General features: G+C 43.2%; 1 protein-coding gene across 3 annotated transcripts in view; it reads left to right on the forward strand.

The window, feature by feature from the left end:
- GLRX3 (glutaredoxin 3) overlaps positions 1-18314 on the forward strand; it is a 31289-nt gene that overhangs the window by 6705 nt on the left and 6270 nt on the right. For 2 of the 3 annotated variants that reach the window (XM_061403867.1, XM_061403868.1), the window contains exons 3-8: positions 7412-7486; positions 8165-8366; positions 13150-13322; positions 13791-13852; positions 15946-16003; positions 17280-17332. In XM_061403867.1, the coding sequence (XP_061259851.1) occupies positions 7412-7486; positions 8165-8366; positions 13150-13322; positions 13791-13852; positions 15946-16003; positions 17280-17332 (623 nt within the window). Of the gene's footprint in view, positions 1-7166; positions 7249-7411; positions 7487-8164; positions 8367-13149; positions 13323-13790; positions 13853-15945; positions 16004-17279; positions 17333-18314 lie in introns of those variants that run through there. The other variant, XM_061403869.1, reaches the window with a different exon arrangement.

An 18314-nucleotide genomic window follows, 5' to 3' on the forward strand; every position in this document is an offset into this window, starting at 1 on the left:
GTTTTAAAAAAGCAGACAAAAACCCTGTTTTAAAAAATAGCTAGAGGATATGTTGGCAAGTATATGGAGTTAAAGGTGATGTCAACTGTATTTGTATGTGTGCCTCTTTTTATGTAGACTGAAGACCCAGAATTCTGACACATTAATTTATTTGTATAGCAGCTGATATACTTTTCAGACAGTTTCTGTTTACATATGTGTCCTTTGAACAGGTATTGATTGTGTTTAGATGGTTCAAAATCAAAACAATGCAGGAAGAAGTCCATTGAGAAGGCCCAGCCGTCTCCTTCTCGCCAGCCTTGCCGTCCCATCCCATAAGTAGCTCTTGTATTAATCTTGTATGAATTCTTGCAGTGTTTCCTTAAGCAGATAGAGCATGTATGAATAGTTAGCTTTTTAAAGTTTAAGGACTTATTTAAAATTCCAATGAAATGTGTAATGTAACCTTAGAATACAACCTTAAAATGTCCAATATAAATAATAGAAGTGGACATTAAAACTGCATGTTTGGTCAGTGATAAAAGATAACGATTACAAGTGAAATAAATGATTAAACATTTCAATCGTGAGATTAATCAAGACAATGGTAATTGTTGTAAGTCTGCTTTTATGTGTATCACGTTACTGGTTTAGGTAACGCATTGTTCTTAGCTGCCATTTGAATGATTTATTTAAAGTGACTATAGGATTACTTCTCACATCAGTACCAGACTCGGCAGTGAGATTTTAAGTTGTTCAAGTGCTTAAATGTCTCGGCAAGCCAAGGGTTGGGAGCCCTTATCTGCTGGGGATACCTGACCCCGACTGTACCTGCCGTTCAGACAGGGTGGCAGGTTTCCATGGGTAGTTTGCGCAGGTGTTGCTTCCTGGGAAGTCACTCTGCGGCATAGTTTTCTTTTCTTAGACACCTTCAGAGGCAAAGATCATTTGCATGGAGTTCGGAAGGTAGGTGATTTAAAGGGCACAGTGCTGAGCAGTAGCCAGCCTGGGAGAGGTGAAGTGCTTGAGAGCAGCGGTGGCATTTTCCAGAGGAGGGGCATGTGGTTCAACTACACACAGCTTACTCGGTGAGAGCTCTGTGACTCTTCCAGTCTATAGAAGCGACATCCTGGTACTCTGTGTTTCTCACAATTTGATTTCTTGGTCTTTTTGTTTTTTTAACGACTGCAGTTGTTTGGCATTTTTGACTTGAAGTATAGAGATTAGTTCATTCTGTGACTTAGATTTACAGAACCATTGCACAGAACGATCTTAAGCACTGTGTTTTTAATACTTTAATTCTAAAGTTTTGTGATCATCAATTCCTTATTTTGTAGAACATGGTAAAATACCATCTGAGAAAACCTAGCATACATTTGTTTTTGTTTTTTAATCCTAGTAGTTTGTGCCCATTGGAATAGGTTGCTGAAAGGCAAGGTTTTCACTTACTGTGTTTGAATCCCCTCACTTCCTGGACTGATGATACGGCGATAAAGAACGTGTGCTCCTTACCGGTGCCACGTTTAGGCTGCCTGCCATTGTGTTCGCCTGCATTGGCTGCCCCGTCGGTCGGGTCCTGGGGCTGGGTTCTTCCCTGACTTCACACCTCCAAGGGCTTGGAGGACATAGGTTAGTTATGTCTGTTGCTTGACGTCTCACAGAAACCTTACATTTATTCAGAATAAGATTAAATAGCTAATTAAAATGTCAAGTGTCTTTGCATTTCAAATTATGTAAAGTCAGTTTGTTAGCACTTTAACAACAATGGGATACACATTTATCATTAAATCAAAATTGTTTGGTCAGTAGACTATTTCAGGATACAATGTGTGGTGGTGGTGTGGGAAAGAGGAAGAATAGTTTTGGGTGGTGAAATTGGGGCCACTGGTCAAATTCATGGTCCAAATCAAAGCCATTTAAAAAAAAATTAAATTCTTATATTTGGTATTATTATTACTTTTGCTTTTAAAGTAAAGATTGTGTGTATTTAAAGTGTACAACGTGATGATTTAAATCAAACCCATTTTGTGTGATGTCTTTTCTGTGTACCCCCGTGACTTTTTTTTCCCTTTCTTCTCTGAGCTTAGTCTGTTCCATTGGCTGGACTGTCAGGGAGTCTCTTGTGTTTTCATCGGCTCTGTCCTTGCGTTTTGTCCCTGTTTTGTCCCCTTCTTGACTAGGTGGTGAGACGCTTGAGGGCGGGGCCTTTACCTGGTTTGCTGTGTTTAAGTTGCTTTTCTTTGTGCAGGTGGCTCCCACCTCACGTGCCAGCCCTTTCTCCTCTTTATTCCCTCCCCCTAATTCTAGCTGAGGCCTACTAGGCTCTGATACTGAATGTACCATATACTGCACTTTGGTACAGAAATTTATTCTTGAAGTCAGACTTAGCAACGACCTGGTTGGTGAGATTTAGTATTATTGTATTTCATTTACTATTAATCTTGTTTGTATGGTAGCTGTTCTTGCATTTTATGTGCATGGTATCTTCAGATATGAAATCAAGAGTACAGAAGGAATTATATACTTACATTTTTTTTTTTTTTGATTCCTTAAAAAGGAATCTTTATAGTTTGATATATTCTTAAATGTGCCACCATCTTAAAGAACAGCTTACACTGTAATTTCTAAAGGTCTGTACAGTTAGTATAGATAATTTCTGTAGCTTACACTGTTTAAATTCGAAATAATCTTTGTGAACAATGTGTTTAAGCAGAAAATGTAGGGCAGTCTCCAGAAGGGTGCCAACTAGCTGTAAAACTAGGTATTGGCTAACTGGCTGTATAATTAGGTATTGGCATCGGCTAACTGGTTGTATAACTAGGTATCAGCTGAGTATCTGAACTTGTTTTTTTTGTGTGTCAGAATATTGATCAGTTTATTTAGTGTCTTACAGAGCATATGTAGGATTCCATTTTTTAGGAACTATAGAAATGTCTCTCAGATAATTCTAGTAGGATGGTTAAATCTTAAAAATAACCTAGTTTTAATCTGTGCTGTCTTGGTAAAAAAAACAAAACAAAACATAATTAACATAGTTTATTAGCTGTTACTGGGTAAAGTTTGGCAAAGTATTATAAAAAGTTATTAGAAATGTTCATTTAAATATTATTTTGAAATTTATGTTTGACTTTCTGGCAAGCAAAGAATTTGACTTTGAAAAACTCGCCTTTCGTAGCACGTCACAGAGTGAAAAGAAGTCCTGTGTGAGGCGTGACAGAGAGTCCCAGAGTGTCAGGTGCTTTTGTTTGCTTGCTTGTTTCCTTGAAGTCTAGTTGATTTATGTTGAAAGGTTGAGTTTTCTCATCCTTGCCTTTACCTTGGAGCCTCTGCTGCCACTGGCAAGTAGTCACTTGTGTTTTTGGCTTAGGAATAGTGACTACTGTTCAGCATTCTGTTTCTTGGACACTCAATTGTATGCCACACCGGATGCTAGTTACTGGGAATGCAGGACAGTAAGGGTGTAGACAGTAAATGGGTAACACAGTGCCAGGGTAATCTCAGGTGGTGTGAAGTTCAACAGAAGAAATAAATAGGCAGGCTGTGAAGAGGGGTCTTGGGTAGGCGGGGCGCTTTTATGTAGGTTGTGCTGAAAGGGTGTATCTAACAAGTGAGAGTTAAAAAACGCAAAGATGGCAGTCACTGGAAGTGCTGGCAGAGAGCCTTTAGGTAGAGGCTTAGCAGGTGCAGACCTCAGAAGAGCAGTGGGCGGCCAGCGGGGCTGGAGAAGAGGGAAGGGGTCGAAGCCCTGACCGGAAGCTGCAGAGGCAGGGAGGGCCACGTGGCCTTGTGAGCCATGGCCGAGTTTTGGTTTTATTGCAAGTGCAGTCTGATGCAGTCTGATTCCTAAGTCGATTACTGTGGCTGCCACATGGAGAATGGTTTGAAGTGGGTAAGAGTACAGACTAGAAGCAGGTCTACCAGTTAGGAGGCTGTTTCACTAGGCCAGGTAAGAGATTTCTTGGACATTAGTGGGGAGATTGTTGAAATGCTGTTGTTGTCTGCGTCGGCTTATATTTTAGAGGGGGCACCCAGGAGACCTCTTGATGGATTGGATGTCAGGGTGGAGGAAATAGATCAGTTAAGATTGTCTCCTTTTTGATCTGAGCAGCTTGGTGGATTAAATGAGATCGGGTCTGCCCTGGGGAGGAACAGGTGTAGTGGGAAATGTCTAGTGGGGATCTGCGGGCAGATGTCGAGTGTGTGGCTTGGAGGTGAGAGGAGAGGTTTGTCCTGGGTAGAGGTTGGGTGGCGGTGCCATACTGGAGTTCCTTAGAGCCAGGGTGTTGCCTGAGACCACTCTGCTAGGAAAGTGAGTATAGGTAAGAGAAGCAGGTGCAGAACCAAGTCCTGGGATGTGCAGCAACATCGTGGTTGGCAAAGGTGAAGGAGGAAGCCAGACACTCAGGCCAGGAGTTAGAGGAAGAGAAGACACGGAAAGCCAAGGGAAGGGAATCCGAGAAGGCAGCTGTGGTCACGCTTACTGAGTGAGACTGCAAGGTCAGTAAAATGAGGAGACGAGGAGGAACCGTTGGGTGTGGTGAGCTGGTAACAGGGCTGTGTAGAGTGGACTGTGCCTAGAGCCAGACTGCCTCACCCCCCGCTCGGCAGTGAGGGACCTAGAAACGGGCTGCGATGACAGCACCCGCCGTGAGGGCCCCTGCGGGGGCTCAGACGGTGAAGATCCTGCCCGCGGTGCAGGAGACCTGGGTTTGGTCCTTGGGTTGGGAAGCTTTCCCCAGAGAAGAGATTGGCTACCCACTCTAGTATTCTTGCCTGGAGAATTCCATGGACAGAGGAGCCTGGCAGGCTACACTCCATGGGGTTGCAAAGAGTCAGACATGACTGAACGACTAACGCTCACTCGCTCACTCACCGTGAGGATTAAATGAACTCAGTATGTGAATGCACTCAGAATGTTGTCTGGCTTAGAGTACACCATAGCTCTTAGCCATTACCATCACGGTGGTCTTTGGGGACCCCTGATATATCAAAGGAGATGATGGAGATTCCTTCCGTCTGGATTCATCCTGCTGTAGTAGAGCTCCCCTGCCCTCCTCCGCTCTCCACAGACACACAGCACCCTGGGTGGGAAGGGTACAAGTTTGAGATTGACGGTGTAGGAAGCACGTGGTTCCCCCAAGGCATTCTGGCTGGGAATCCATTCTGGAAGTGTCCATGTCTGTCTGGTCCTGAAGTCATATATAATCCTGTCTTTTAAATTTGCTGTTTCTTACTTGTTGTGGTAGAAAAGGTAACCGTAGCATAATGAGAAAAGCACAGGGTTTGTCGTCAAACAGACATGGGTTGGTTTCTCAGCTCTCCTGCTAATTAACTGTGTCTGGAGTGACCTCTCTCCTGGCCCCTGTGGAGCTGAGATGATAACGCGGGCCCTGCTTTCCAGTTGTGACAAGTCTGGTGTACAGCACAGAGCAGGCCTCCAAGGAAGGTAGCTCTTATTGGCCATCTTTGGTCTCTTCAGAATGTAGAAGAAAATTGAAATTAAAAGTTTTGAATATGTATGCATTTATCTTCTACTTCCATTGTTATAACTGTTATGTTGCTTTACATCCATCAGAAATATTTCCAAGGAGTTTTAGTGCTGTGAAGGTTTTCGGACTTCAGCTGCCCTTGCTATTCTGGGGAGCGGCTTTGCCTTTAATGGCCCTCCTGGTCTGGACTCAGGAGGATTTGCCTGTCACTGTTGCCTTTGTCTTATTAAGCTCCGTCTTCTGGGAGCTCATTTGAGGGGAGGCACGTGTAGTGATCCTCCTGGCTTCAGCAGGAATTTTGAGAGCATCATTTGCTTCCCAGAAGAGTTGTCAGTAAGGGGCCCTACTGGAAACCAGCAGACATATGAGAAGAGATCAGCTTTTAAAAGCATATAGGAATTTGATTTTATGAGTCAGGATGTGACTTGTTTTGTTCTGTTTAAGACTCTGTTATCTTGCTTCTACTTAGTAGCACCTGTTTTTTGATTCGTATTACTTTTCTGTTAGAATCCCGGAGTGCGAGCGATGGGGATCTTCACTGAGCCTGGCCCAGTGCCCAGAGTGTGGGGGGCACTTACCAGACGTTAGTGCTGCCTCGGTCACCACCTTTCTGCCCTTCTTTGGTCTAGTGTGGAGTTGTCTGAAAGAATATGGTACAGAAGTTCCTTAGACTTTAGAAAGAGTATCTTCTGAATAGCTGTCTCCAAATGCTTAACCTTCTCTTTGTTCTTTTTTTCAGTTTTATTGGACAGTTGACATTGATTTTAAAATATATGTGGTTTCTTACATTAAAAATGAAAATAATTTAAAGTATTGTTTCAAAAGGGTGTTCTAAAGAAAATAGAATTAAGGCGGTAAAAGAGCACCCAAGAATATACGAGATGGACGATACAAGCCACAGACATGGGATAGCCTCCTCCTGTGTCATGGTCATTTTTATGGATAGAAACAGTGGATTGGTTAAAGCTCTGGATAAAGATAGTATTTTAAGCCCAGTGGAAATCTTTTACTCTTGGAAAAACACAGTGTATATATTTTAAAAACTCTTTAATAACATAATTTATCAATAAACTTTATTTCCTATAGGTATAATGTGGATACAGATTTTTATTGGTTTTAAAAGTTTGTATTAGCATTGACAATCCTGTGAGGGAAAAACACAATATATCTTGGTTTTTCTCAAAGTATCTAAAGTCCACATAAAAAGCTTATAGTAATTTTATTCTCATTTAGAGAACGTGTTACTAATAAATATGTTTATGTGTCAGATATCACATCAGATCTTGTTGAAGGGCTTCAAGGAAATTTCCAAATAGAATGTGGTCATCTTATTTAAAATGCATTTAAATGTATGAACAGACCCAGAAGCAAGTAACCTAGCAAGATATCTATCTGCTTAGGGTTCAGCAGCCTTGCAGGAGTTAAAAGTAAAATTTATCAGACATCAATAGTTTATTGAAGAAATACTCCTTTTTGCTTCATAATTTGCAGAAGGCTGCAACTGTCAGTCATGATGTACTGCCTCTTGAAATTAGTCAATAGAGCAAACAGCAAGAATTGCTGTGGGCAGAAAATAAGCACTGTAATCATGACATAACTGGGGTCAGTGATTTATGGATTTCAATATAGTAGTAGCTGCATATGATTGAAAATTTACTAGGTCACTAGTGCACCAAAAATTTTATTCACAGCCTCCAGGCATCTTTTGAAATGTGCAACAAAATAAAAACCTCTGAACCTGTTTTGACACCGCAGACTCAGTGGATGACATGCCAGCCCAGTGAGTCTCATTTAAATGTAAATGTGTCATAAACTTTTGTACTGTGCTCTTTTAAAAACGTCAACTACCTGAAGGGATAATGCATGTGAAACTGATTTACATGTGAAGTAGTTAAAAAGAGAAGACCTTTTTATAATCATGCTTAAATTCTTTTATTTTAAAGTTGGAAGCGGAAGCTGTTCCTGAAGTATCTGAAAAATATGAAATTAGTTCTGTTCCCACCTTTCTGTTTTTCAAGGTAAGGCTAAAGACGGTGGAAGAGATTGCGGAGTACCGCGGGGCTGCCTTCGCCGGTTCCTTTCCCCTTTCCCCTGATGCTGAGCACCAGGTGTTTGCCTGCTCCTCGCCCTGACCTGTCTTGTAGTCTCACTGCTTGCTTGCCCTTGGGGTCCTGGGAAGGTGACACGGACTGTGGAGGTCCACCCACCAGAAGGCATGGCTGTAAACCCAAACTGTTCCCTGAGTTGGGTCAGAGGTTGGTTGGTTGGGGCATGTGCTTGGGTATGATGAAACATCTTGCTGCTTCTGGTTTGATTAGTGACTCTCTTAGGAAGTGGGTGCAAATCTGTGTTTCTGGGCACCCCTGGGTGTCACCAGAGTTCCCCAGGTACTTCATCTGTACTTCATAACAGCTTGACCGCAGCGGGGGTGGGGAGAGCCTGTCTGATCTGGTTTCAGGAGTAGTGCTGCCTTCCCAGTGTTTCCAAAAAGGAAAAAAGAAACCAACTATTCATTTCTAAAATTGACATGCGTGGCAGGCAGTTTGTAATCCAAATTTCAAAAAATTTCTCCAGTGATAGTGTTGACCTCTTTAAATACTGGCTAGAGCTATGGACTTGTGCTTGTTATAATTTTGGAGCCTAAAATAGATGATGAAGAAATGTACACATACTCTGAATGACTTCTTTAACTTTAGAATTCTCAGAAAATCGACCGATTAGATGGTGCCCATGCCCCAGAGTTGACCAAAAAAGTTCAGCGACATGCGTCTAGCGGCTCCTTCTCGCCCAGTGGTAGTGAGCACCCGAAGGAGGACCTCAGCCTGCGCCTGAAGAAGTTAACCCACGCCGCCCCCTGCATGCTGTTCATGAAGGGGACGCCTCAGGAGCCGCGCTGCGGTAAGGGCCTGCTCCAAGCTGCGCCACACGTGGCTTGGGCTCGAGACCACGTGCTCTGTGCAGACTGCGCTGGACACCTTCTACCGATGCTTGCGATCAGACACCCTTAGAAGAGCAGAAAGGTTGTAATTTCCAGTGGACTCAAGTTAGGTGACGAGAACTTGTTTGCAGTGTAGACTTGGGGAATGTTGAAATCAAAAGACATCTTGGAAATCATCTAATTCAAAACCTTTGTTGTCTCCCTAATTCCCAGTGAAGGCGATTTGCCGTCACTGAGTAGCAGAGTTGGGATTGAGTCCTGGCCACTGTATTGCTGTCTCCATTAATAGGCTTTTGGTCTGTTCAGTTAATCTTGCTCTTAACACTTACCTTCTCTTTCTTGGCAGCCTCCTTTTATTCGTATGGTTCAGATTCAGCAGTTCAGAAATGCACAGAATTACGGTAGTGTTCCAGTGTCCACCCTGTATGCTTTTGCCTCCTGTTGTCTCTCAGTGTCTGATGACACTGTTCACCCATTGCTGTCATTTCCAGTTCATTGCTTCTCGGGATTTAAAGATTGCTAATTCTGTGGCTGACAGTCACTCTTCCCGTCTTGCCTCAGATGTGCATGGAGTGTTGTCCTCAAGTAACTTTCAGAGTCATTTGGCCCCTCAGGTGTTGGATTCATATTGTGTTCTTTTTACTGTGCCTCGTGTAACATTATTATGCTGCATAATCGAGCATTTAATGCCTTTCGATGATGCTGTTGAGAATCTAAGAATGTTGCTTTAACTGCGCAGGAGGGATTTGTTAAAGATAGGTGGCAGGGAAATTAAATGTGTTATTGATGTCATTACTGCATGTCCAGTGTGACTTTATAAATACAGCCAAACTTCCACTATAAAGTTAGTTACAAATTCTTCCCTGTATAGTTAGCAAATTACCTATTAAATTATGAAAAAGTCTAGTTTTAAATGTAAAGTTTCATGGTGAATTCTGTCTTAGAGAAAGAAATGGTTCCTTTCTTTCTCAGTTCTGCTTGAAAATTTTCCTTGCCAGCAGTTACGTGTCAGATGCCTGCTGTGTATATACTGAAGAGCTAACTTAGTCCGTGTGAGAGTTAACCAGAGGGAGCCGCAGAGAGGCTCTGGGTGTTGGTGGTTTGTTCTTGATGGATGCTGGTTCGCCTCTCCCCATCAGGCAGGGGCGCTGTTTCTGGCACTCTCTGTGCTGACCTCATGACAGCAGTCCCGTGGGTCCCAGTCAGGACCGTTATCAGGCTGTACGGCGCGGAGCAGCCTGCATGACAGGTTATGCACAGTAGGCCCACAGTAAAACCAGTAGCATGGTATCTTCTTTGGGAGCAGAACACTGATACTCTCTTAATTAATCTTCTGAATGAAGAGCTTCCCCGGCAGGTAAAACTGGCAGTGGTGAAACTGCAGTCGGGGAAGGTGGTCTGAAGCGGCAGCGGGGAGGGGTGTCCTGGGATGCCTCGCAGACCGGATGCTGGCTGGCGGGCCGCCTGTGACTGTGCTGCCCTGACGCCTCCAGCTTCACGTCGGCCACCCTCCTCGTGCCTGCAGTTCTTTCTTCATAGTGTCAGAGGTTGGAGTCAGCCTCGGAGAGCCATCCAGATGCGGAATGAGTATTCAAATAAAATAGAATTACACTTAGAAGTAATCATTTTTCTGCTTACCATTTACTTTATTAGGCTGAATTTATGAGGTATTTCTAGCCGTCTTTATATTAACCGCCTGAGTGGCATTTAGAAGGCTGTACAAATAATGAGTTAGAATGAAAAAGAAGCTTGGAAACATTTCAGAGCAATATATTATTGCTTTATATTATACACTATAATATACACTATATTATATGCATTTAGATAATATTTGGAAGATATAAAAAAGATTTTTAGATACATATGATAAACACAGTTTCATTCTTCATTATTTTTATATATATGTTATATAGAATGTTTATAACTACATTTTAGTAGGCTTTTCTGTTTCCCAGTATTTTGGTTTCTGTGACAGCATGTCTTTCTATCACATATAGTAAATAGATTATTTTGGAGTATTGGTATTCTTTACAAAAGCATCTAGTTAAGGCTTAGTCGGGAGTCTTCTGCTGTGACTGTGCCCTGCTGCTTCCTTCACTGGGGCTGCTCTCTAACTGTTTGTCCTTGTCTGTGTGCATGGCTCCATACACTGTCTTTATCTTGAAACTGTTCTCTTACAGGAACATACACAACTTTTACCCTCTTCCTTTCTGAGCTTGTTTAGTGGAAAATTGCTTTTGCTTTTCTGATGGTACATTAGAGATGAGGCCTAGGAAAACTCTTCTTTATCAAAGAATGGCCATCAGCTCCCATGAACTCAGGTGGCTGGTATTTCCATACTTGGCACAGAATTCACTTTGAAAGCACTACTGTCATTAACACGCGTTACTCCCTTTGGACTCCCTTTGGGAGTAGAGCTACACTTGGTTTTTGATTAGCGGGTCCACACCTTGCATTCAGTAAAACAGAAAACCTTGAATGAATAACACTTAAACTTCCTATCAAGGAAACCTTGAAAGCCGTTTCAGCGTCTGCCCTGGAATCTCCTTGGACTCAGCCCAGCCCCTGCACACTGCACATCTGTCTTCTCAACCCTAACTTTTGGGCTCTACCTGTAGTATGCTTAGTGTCTCAGGAGCCTGGCATGCTGATAGGGTCTCAGTCGTCAGAGGATTAGACTGTCCTTTTTCTGTGCTGCCCAGGAGGACAGGAAAGAAGGCTGTCGTGCTGTAGGATGATTTTTGAGGAGCACTGAGATGCACATCTTTTAAAACAGAATGATACATCCTTGATCTTGCAGGTTAATTAAGTTATCTGGGAGCTCTCATGTCTGTTTGCTCTGACAGCGCTTTTAGTGAAGCAAAAGGTATTTGAACCACAGTGCAGATATTTTCCTGCAGTGAGTCATCTAATTGGGTTTTACTTTTTAAATCAGACATGGAAACATTACAGATTCCAAAGCATTCTTTAGGGTTTTATTGTTGGTAGATAGTGATGAAATGTGGCAGTTAGGCTCCTTATTCATGTCATCTGTCATGAGTGGAAATGATTGTGGAGAAAAATGGTGGTTCTATAACAGTTAAACATGGTTTTTCTATTTCTAAATAGTTTTACTGCATTCATGCATTTTTCTTAAAAAAATGTGTGTAAATATTTTGTTATTAAAGCCTTCTATTTTATCCTTAAGCATAACATTTCCAGTCTGTCACTTTAACCCTTAAAAATGAAACACTACCAGTCAATCTCTCTAGTCTGCATGTAATTGCCTAAAGCAAAAATAAAGCTTTTTCTCAGTCAGTTACAGTAGAAATGAGTTAATATATTGGCAACAGAATAACCATCAGCAATCAGCCGTTAGCTGTTTACTAATGAACTCCCAGATGAATTAAAAAATTTCAGAATCAGTGTTTTACTTCAGGCTGTACATGAACTTAACACTTCAGTTGTGGGAAAAGCAACTTACATGCTATACAAATAAACACTGGTGCTTCATCCCAGTGAATGGCAGATCTCAGATGTCTGGAGCTCAGTTATAGATCCACATTCTAATAGTAAAAGTGCTTTTGCATGACATCAGGTAAAGCCTATTCATGATTTGATTTTATTTAAAAATAATTGCAGATGCTATTACCTTCTAGGAATTTTGAATCTGAAGAGTAGTTTATTTTCCAGTGGATTACGACTGTATTTGGGAAGAAGAATGATGGAATGTGAATGAGTGGAGTACAGAGTGTTGAAAAACAATCAGGAAGAATTAGCTTATAGGAAGAAAAATACCCTCTTTTCAGACAAGACTAAATAGGTTTATAAAAGACTGATATGCACACTCTTATTCTTCAGTACTAAGGTCATAGTAAGAAAATGGTGTCAAAAAAGCACAGAACAAAAATGTGTCACAAAAGTGTAATAAAATCAGGGAACATGAGATCGTCACTACAGTGTGGTTAAAAAGAAATCACATTACGTGCTTTGGGGAATAGAAATAGTTTTAGAAAAGAAACTGTCAAGTAATGACACGGGACGAGAAAGGATACTGCCAGTCTACTGACAGTTCATACACAACATAGAGGAGATGGCTTTGAAATTCAATGTGCTATGTCATTTTAGACTAAAAGAGAACATATTGCTTTCTTGATTTTTGATGTATTCTATTTAGGGATGATGAAAATTGAGAACTATTGAAATGGATGCACAGGAAGTCGTAAAAGGACAACAGAGACCAGAGTTGGGTTTCCCAGTGTGGTCCAGTCGTAGTGGAGAATAGCAGTTGTAGAGTTTTCTCTTCCACCTACTGCTGCTTCTCACAGATTCACAGAACAGCAGAGCTTGGGGGCGGGGGCACTGGATGGGTGCCCGGGCCAGTCTCCCGATTGATAGCAGAGTGCAGGAGGGCGAGGTGGCCTCCAGGCCTGCACGGGGCCTCCGCTCGGTGAGCGCAGCTGGGCGCCTGGGCTTGAGGTCTGTGTTGTTGGGCCGGCACCGTTTCCTCTGCTATGAAAACATACCTAACATTGAAGAGGAACTCGGATAAATAAACACACCTAAAAAAACTCTGGTTCAAGGCCAGAGAAGGGGTTCTTAGAATTGGTTTCCTCCTTACACACTAGTCAGCCATGCTAATCATCGGTAAAACAGAGGTAGATTGTCTGTGTTCAGTAGGTAGTGTACACTCTGAATTAACATAAAATTGTGTGTATGTGAGAGAGAGAAATAAAGTTCTTTATTTTCTTTTTCTGTGTGCAGGTTTCAGCAAGCAGATGGTGGAAATTCTTAACAAACATAACATTCAGTTTAGCAGTTTCGACATCTTCTCAGATGAAGAAGTTCGTCAGGGCCTCAAAACCTACTCCAGCTGGCCCACCTACCCCCAGCTCTATGTTTCTGGAGAGCTCATAGGAGGACTTGATATCATTAAGGTTAGAAGTGAGAAGACCATTGTAAAGAATTTTCATGTTTATTGTTGTTTAGTCGCTAAGTTGTCTCTGACTCTTTTGGGGCCCCATGGACTGCAGCTCACCAGGCTCCTCTGCCTGTGGGATTTCCTAGACAAGAATACTGGAGTGGGCTGCCGATTCTTCCTTCAGGGGATCTTACCAACTCAGGGATCGAACTTGTGTCTCTTGCAATGTCAGGCAGGTTCTTTACCACTGAGCCACCAGTTTGGTATTTTCGTATTTAAGCGTACTTTTATAAGTGCTGTATTAAATCAAAAGTATACATTTTTGTAGAATCTACATTTATGAATCTGGAATAAATACAATATTTCTGATTCACTCCTGTAAATTCACTAATGAATTTACTAATAGGTGATACACTGATATTATGGTATGACTGAGGAGATTTGTTACAATAAATGTATAAATAAACATATGTGTTTATTTTAGGAGCTAGAAGCATCTAAAGAACTAGATACAATTTGCCCCAAAGCCCCCAAGTTAGAGGAAAGGTAAGTGTGTTTAAAGTTTCAGTTTGCTATTATTTTAAAAATATTTTTGAGTTTTCAGTTTTTGTATTACTCTTTCCATATGGAAATCAGAGGTTTGCTATTGTATGCCCAGGTCATAATTGTTACATTGTTACAAAGTTAACCGTGCAAACTTGGAAAGGTCTCATTTGGACTAGAGAAAATGTTGCACCAATTTGATGATTATGTGGAGGATATTCTTGGTTTTGTAGAAACGTCACTGTCACCATGCAGTGACCAAATTGCAGTTCTCTGCATTTTGGAGCTGGGCTCCAGTCTTGGTGGTAGGTTTTAGCGACAGTTCTGCTCACGGCTTGAAGCTGCTCATGGCTTGAAGCTCACGGCCTCGGGCTGGCTGCTGTCTCCATCTTGGTAGAGCTCTGTGAGACGTGTTGAATGTGGAAGGCAGAGGCTGTGCGTGGAGGTCATGTGGAGACTCTGGGATTTCTCATTGCCGTTCTTAGGACCGTAGTAACTTAAAATTGAAGGAGGTTTTGTTTGGAGCTGTGAAATTGCTTTGTCTTATGACGGGTCTCAAGCTGCTTTTAGAGATTCTGTCTTATAGAAAGTTTGGACTTGGGTCTGTAGGATTTTAATTTTAATAAATATTAATTGTAGTAAGTAGTTATAATAAATATTAATGTAGAGGATTAAAAAGCAGTTTATTTTCAAATACAGCAGCGTATCAACCATTCATAGTTGGGGCTTGAGTTTATAAGGTAAAACTTTCTCTCGTAATTAATTTTCTTCTCATTTAACATTTTGGGATTTTCTGCACATGTTCACTTACCTGTTTTGGGTAGTACAGTGCTCCTCATAGTTGGCGTGTATGTCGAGCTGACCTGGAAGTGCCACGTGCTCCCAGATGGTGTGCACCCTCAGGTGGCGTGCACACTCAGCGTGCACCCTTTGTGCCTTCGTGGCAGGCAGGTGCGGCTCCAGGCCCCTGTGGCACTCTCGTGTCCTGGGCTAGGGTTTGCTCAAAAGCCTGGGTGGCTCGACGAGGGCCGTGGCCTCAGAAATCCGTCTCCAGACGCGCTTGTGTTTCTTAGTTTACTTCCCGTGTGTTGAGCGCACCTTTGCTGTTGTTTGGGTCCCTGCTTTCATTAGGCCGCTCTTTCCTAATTTGCTGTGTTCAGGCACTGGAAGATGGCTGGCTGGAATTATATAGAAGGTAGCAGGGAGTACATTTTGAGTCATAATTTAAAGGGCTCCTGGAAAGCGTGGTGTCGGGCCCGAGTCCCTGGCCTCAGCCACGTCTCTGTGGCACAGAGGGGCCTGTTTCGGTTCCCTGGATCCCAGTAGTTGGATCTCCACGTGAGGGAGTGGGCGCTTCCTGAAAAGTGGCTGCTTGCACCATGTGAGAGCGTGTGTCACGCAGCTTTGTGCATGATTTGCGTGCTTCATTTGTGAGACCATTTTCCTCTGAGGAGATTCGGAGCCGCGAGTGTTCCAGAGTGTGTGGAAGGAGGAGAGCGCAGTGCTGTGACTCCCGCGGGGCCCCTGGTCCTGATGGAGGTGGGCCCTGAGAGCCACTGTGGACTCCAGGGTGTGTGCAGATGGTCAGCGTTCGGGACAGCAAGCTGGATCAGGAGGTTTGAAAGATGGTATAAAGTTGAGAGGAGAGCATTAGACTTCAGCAACTGATGCTGAGCGTGTCTCCCTGCGGGTGGGACCTTGTGGGTGTGAAGAGTGTGGGGCTGTGCTGGCCTCGTGATGGGAAAGGACACACGAGTCTAGCTCTGGGAATTCTGGGCGGGCTCAGCCTGTACGTCCCTTATTGAGCAATTCCTTACTGAGTTGGTTATTATTATTTTTTTAGTTCTGTGAGTTGATGGGCTTAAATTTGCAATTTGAAGGCACATTCGTTGCCTTAAAAAGCCATATCGTGCTTTACAGTGGCTTAGGGAGACGGTGAAATAAGGGGAATGTCAGTGCGTTTGCTTGTTTAATACACTCAGTGCTGTGAACTCTCATCCTGCCGTCCCTCAAATGTGCACGCTATCTGCGAAGCGGAGCGAAAGTGGTGTTTAATAATTGAGCTGAGCCCTTTCATATCAATTTTCTCTCTTCAGGCTCAAAGTACTGACAAATAAAGCTTCTGTGATGCTCTTTATGAAAGGAAACAAACAGGTAAAGAACTCAAAAATGGTTTTATTTGTAATTTCTTTTGATGTTAACATCTGCAACAAGGGGACACTTAAATCTTTTTTTCCTAGCTGTAGCTAATGAAGCTGTAGTGGTAGCAGGAAGTTATCCAGGCCTTAATTGGTGCTTATGGAGATCAAACAAAGTAATCTACATTTTCCTTGACTTTATCATCAACATCTCAGCGGGGTGCATTTCTTTCTGCTGCCAAACTTTGTCAGCGGACGTGGTCAGCACTGCTAGCACTGGGCGGTTCCGTTAGCTGCTGTCTACTCCCAGAGCGTGCACTTCGGGGCTGGGAACCTCACGGTTTCTTGGTTTGCAGCCCTGGACCGTGGTCTAAAGTGCTGGCGATGCAGAAGGGAGCAGGGCTCAGAACTTGCTTGGTGGATGCGTGGGGCGATTTGACAGGTGTGATTTGTGATTGGGTGGTTCTTGTTGCTCTGATGGATGAGAGTTATGTTGATTGTGCATCATTCTGAATATCAAGTTTGATAGCTCACCCCTACTGATAGGGTGATCAGAACCATCTATCCTGAGTATCTGAATCAGAAGGGTGATCTCTAGAAGCCAGCCCCTGTTACCATCCTTTGTTCTAACCAGGCGCTGAGGCGGGCAGGGTTGGCAGAAGACAGGTGGATCTGGAAGGCTGGGCGGAGGCGGTCAGGACACTGCCGATAGATCTGCCTCACCTGTCGAGTGGGGTGTGTCGGGCAAGCCACTCGCCCCAGAGCTGCAGTGTCTCCTATAGAAAAGACAGTGTCCCCAGTCTTTTCTATAGGACTGGGATTTGGGATCCTCTGGCATGAAAAAACCTGTTAGACTTTTCTATAACCTCAGAAAAGTTTGGTACTCCATAATGTAAACATACGTTTAAAAAGTGAAACTAGGAAAGGGATGATTCCAACCACGTAAGAAAGGAGGCGTTGTGGCTGTGGTCTGTGTGAAGTGGAGCAGCGGCAGCAGCAGCGGCAGGGTTTGACTCTGGAGGTTTTTGATCACGAGGTGACAGTGTCAGAACACATCTCCAGTCGTGACAAGCCCAAGTCAGGCTGGGGGCCGTGCGCCTGGGGTGACGTCTGGATGGGTCCTTCTTGAAGGGGCGGGTCTCATCAACCTACCGGCTCTGGTACGAGGAGGCCCTGGGAGCCGGCCGTCTTCTGCAGTGCCGTCCCCTGGATAGAGCCTCAGACAGGGCTGTGCTCGTGGGCTGTGTTGGCATGCAGTGCATCCTAAAGTTTGTGTTTTTTCCTAAATTTAGGAAGCTAAGTGTGGCTTCAGCAGACAGATTTTGGAAATACTAAATAGTACTGGGTAAGTAAATCTCATTTTCAGAGGGTATATTTAAGAAATTCTAACTTTTCAGTTCTGACACTGATTCTTCTTAGTTGCTGTATCTTTTCATGTATTTTTATCTATTTATTTTTGCTGTAGCATTTTGTGAATGCTTTAACGTAGACCACAGTGGAATTTTTTGACCAATGTCAACGTATTGGTAACATAAAGGAGGTATTTTGGCAAACATTGAGATAGCTATTTGTCTACTTTCCCAGAGGAAAATTAATAACTGAGTTCTTGTCATGCATAAAGATATTTTAGCGAAAGTGTATTATAGGTTTTTAATTTTCTTTAAAAAAAAATTCTAGTTTCCGAATAGTTCGTGAAACAGGAAGCACATGAAGGTCTGTTATCTGGATCCGAGAGGTGGTGGGTTAGACTGTGGTGCTCGTGCTTTTGATCTCAGTGATCTGCCAGGTGGGAAAACTGGAATTGTGGTCAGACCACTTTAGAGATACTTCGCACGTGTTCTGTGTTGCGCACTGTTTTTGCTTATTTTTCTTCCTTATTCTCAACTGCCTCTTTCCAGTATTGTAAGGATTCTAACTGTAGCTTTAGATAGACTCGCCAACCCTATGACATGACAGGGAAAGTCACCTTTGAAGTGTGTGGGCATTCTTGGGCTGGGCGGAGTAACACAGCCCCAAATGCAACTTTGGGGATAAAAGAACAGTCATTCTATTCAAGTGACTTTGATGCTTCACAGAGGAGAGACAGGTCGCTGTCGTGCTCCAGCCTCCAGCTGCCCTGTCCTCACCCTGCCCTGGGCTGCAGGAGAGGCTGGCTCGGCTCTGGTCACTTTCTTCCCTTTGCCACATGTCCTGTGAGTCACCCTCAGGCCACCTGTCCTTAGCGCCAGCTAGTCCCCTGGGGTTCTGAGACCAGGATGGGACAGTTCTGGGCCCATTACAGCCTAAGTATTTGGTGGAAAGTCTCCATCACTTACTTTCTGTCCCAT

The sequence above is a fragment of the Bos javanicus genome, chromosome 26 (assembly GCF_032452875.1).
Source record: "Bos javanicus breed banteng chromosome 26, ARS-OSU_banteng_1.0, whole genome shotgun sequence".
NCBI classification, from domain to species: Eukaryota; Metazoa; Chordata; class Mammalia; order Artiodactyla; family Bovidae; genus Bos; species Bos javanicus.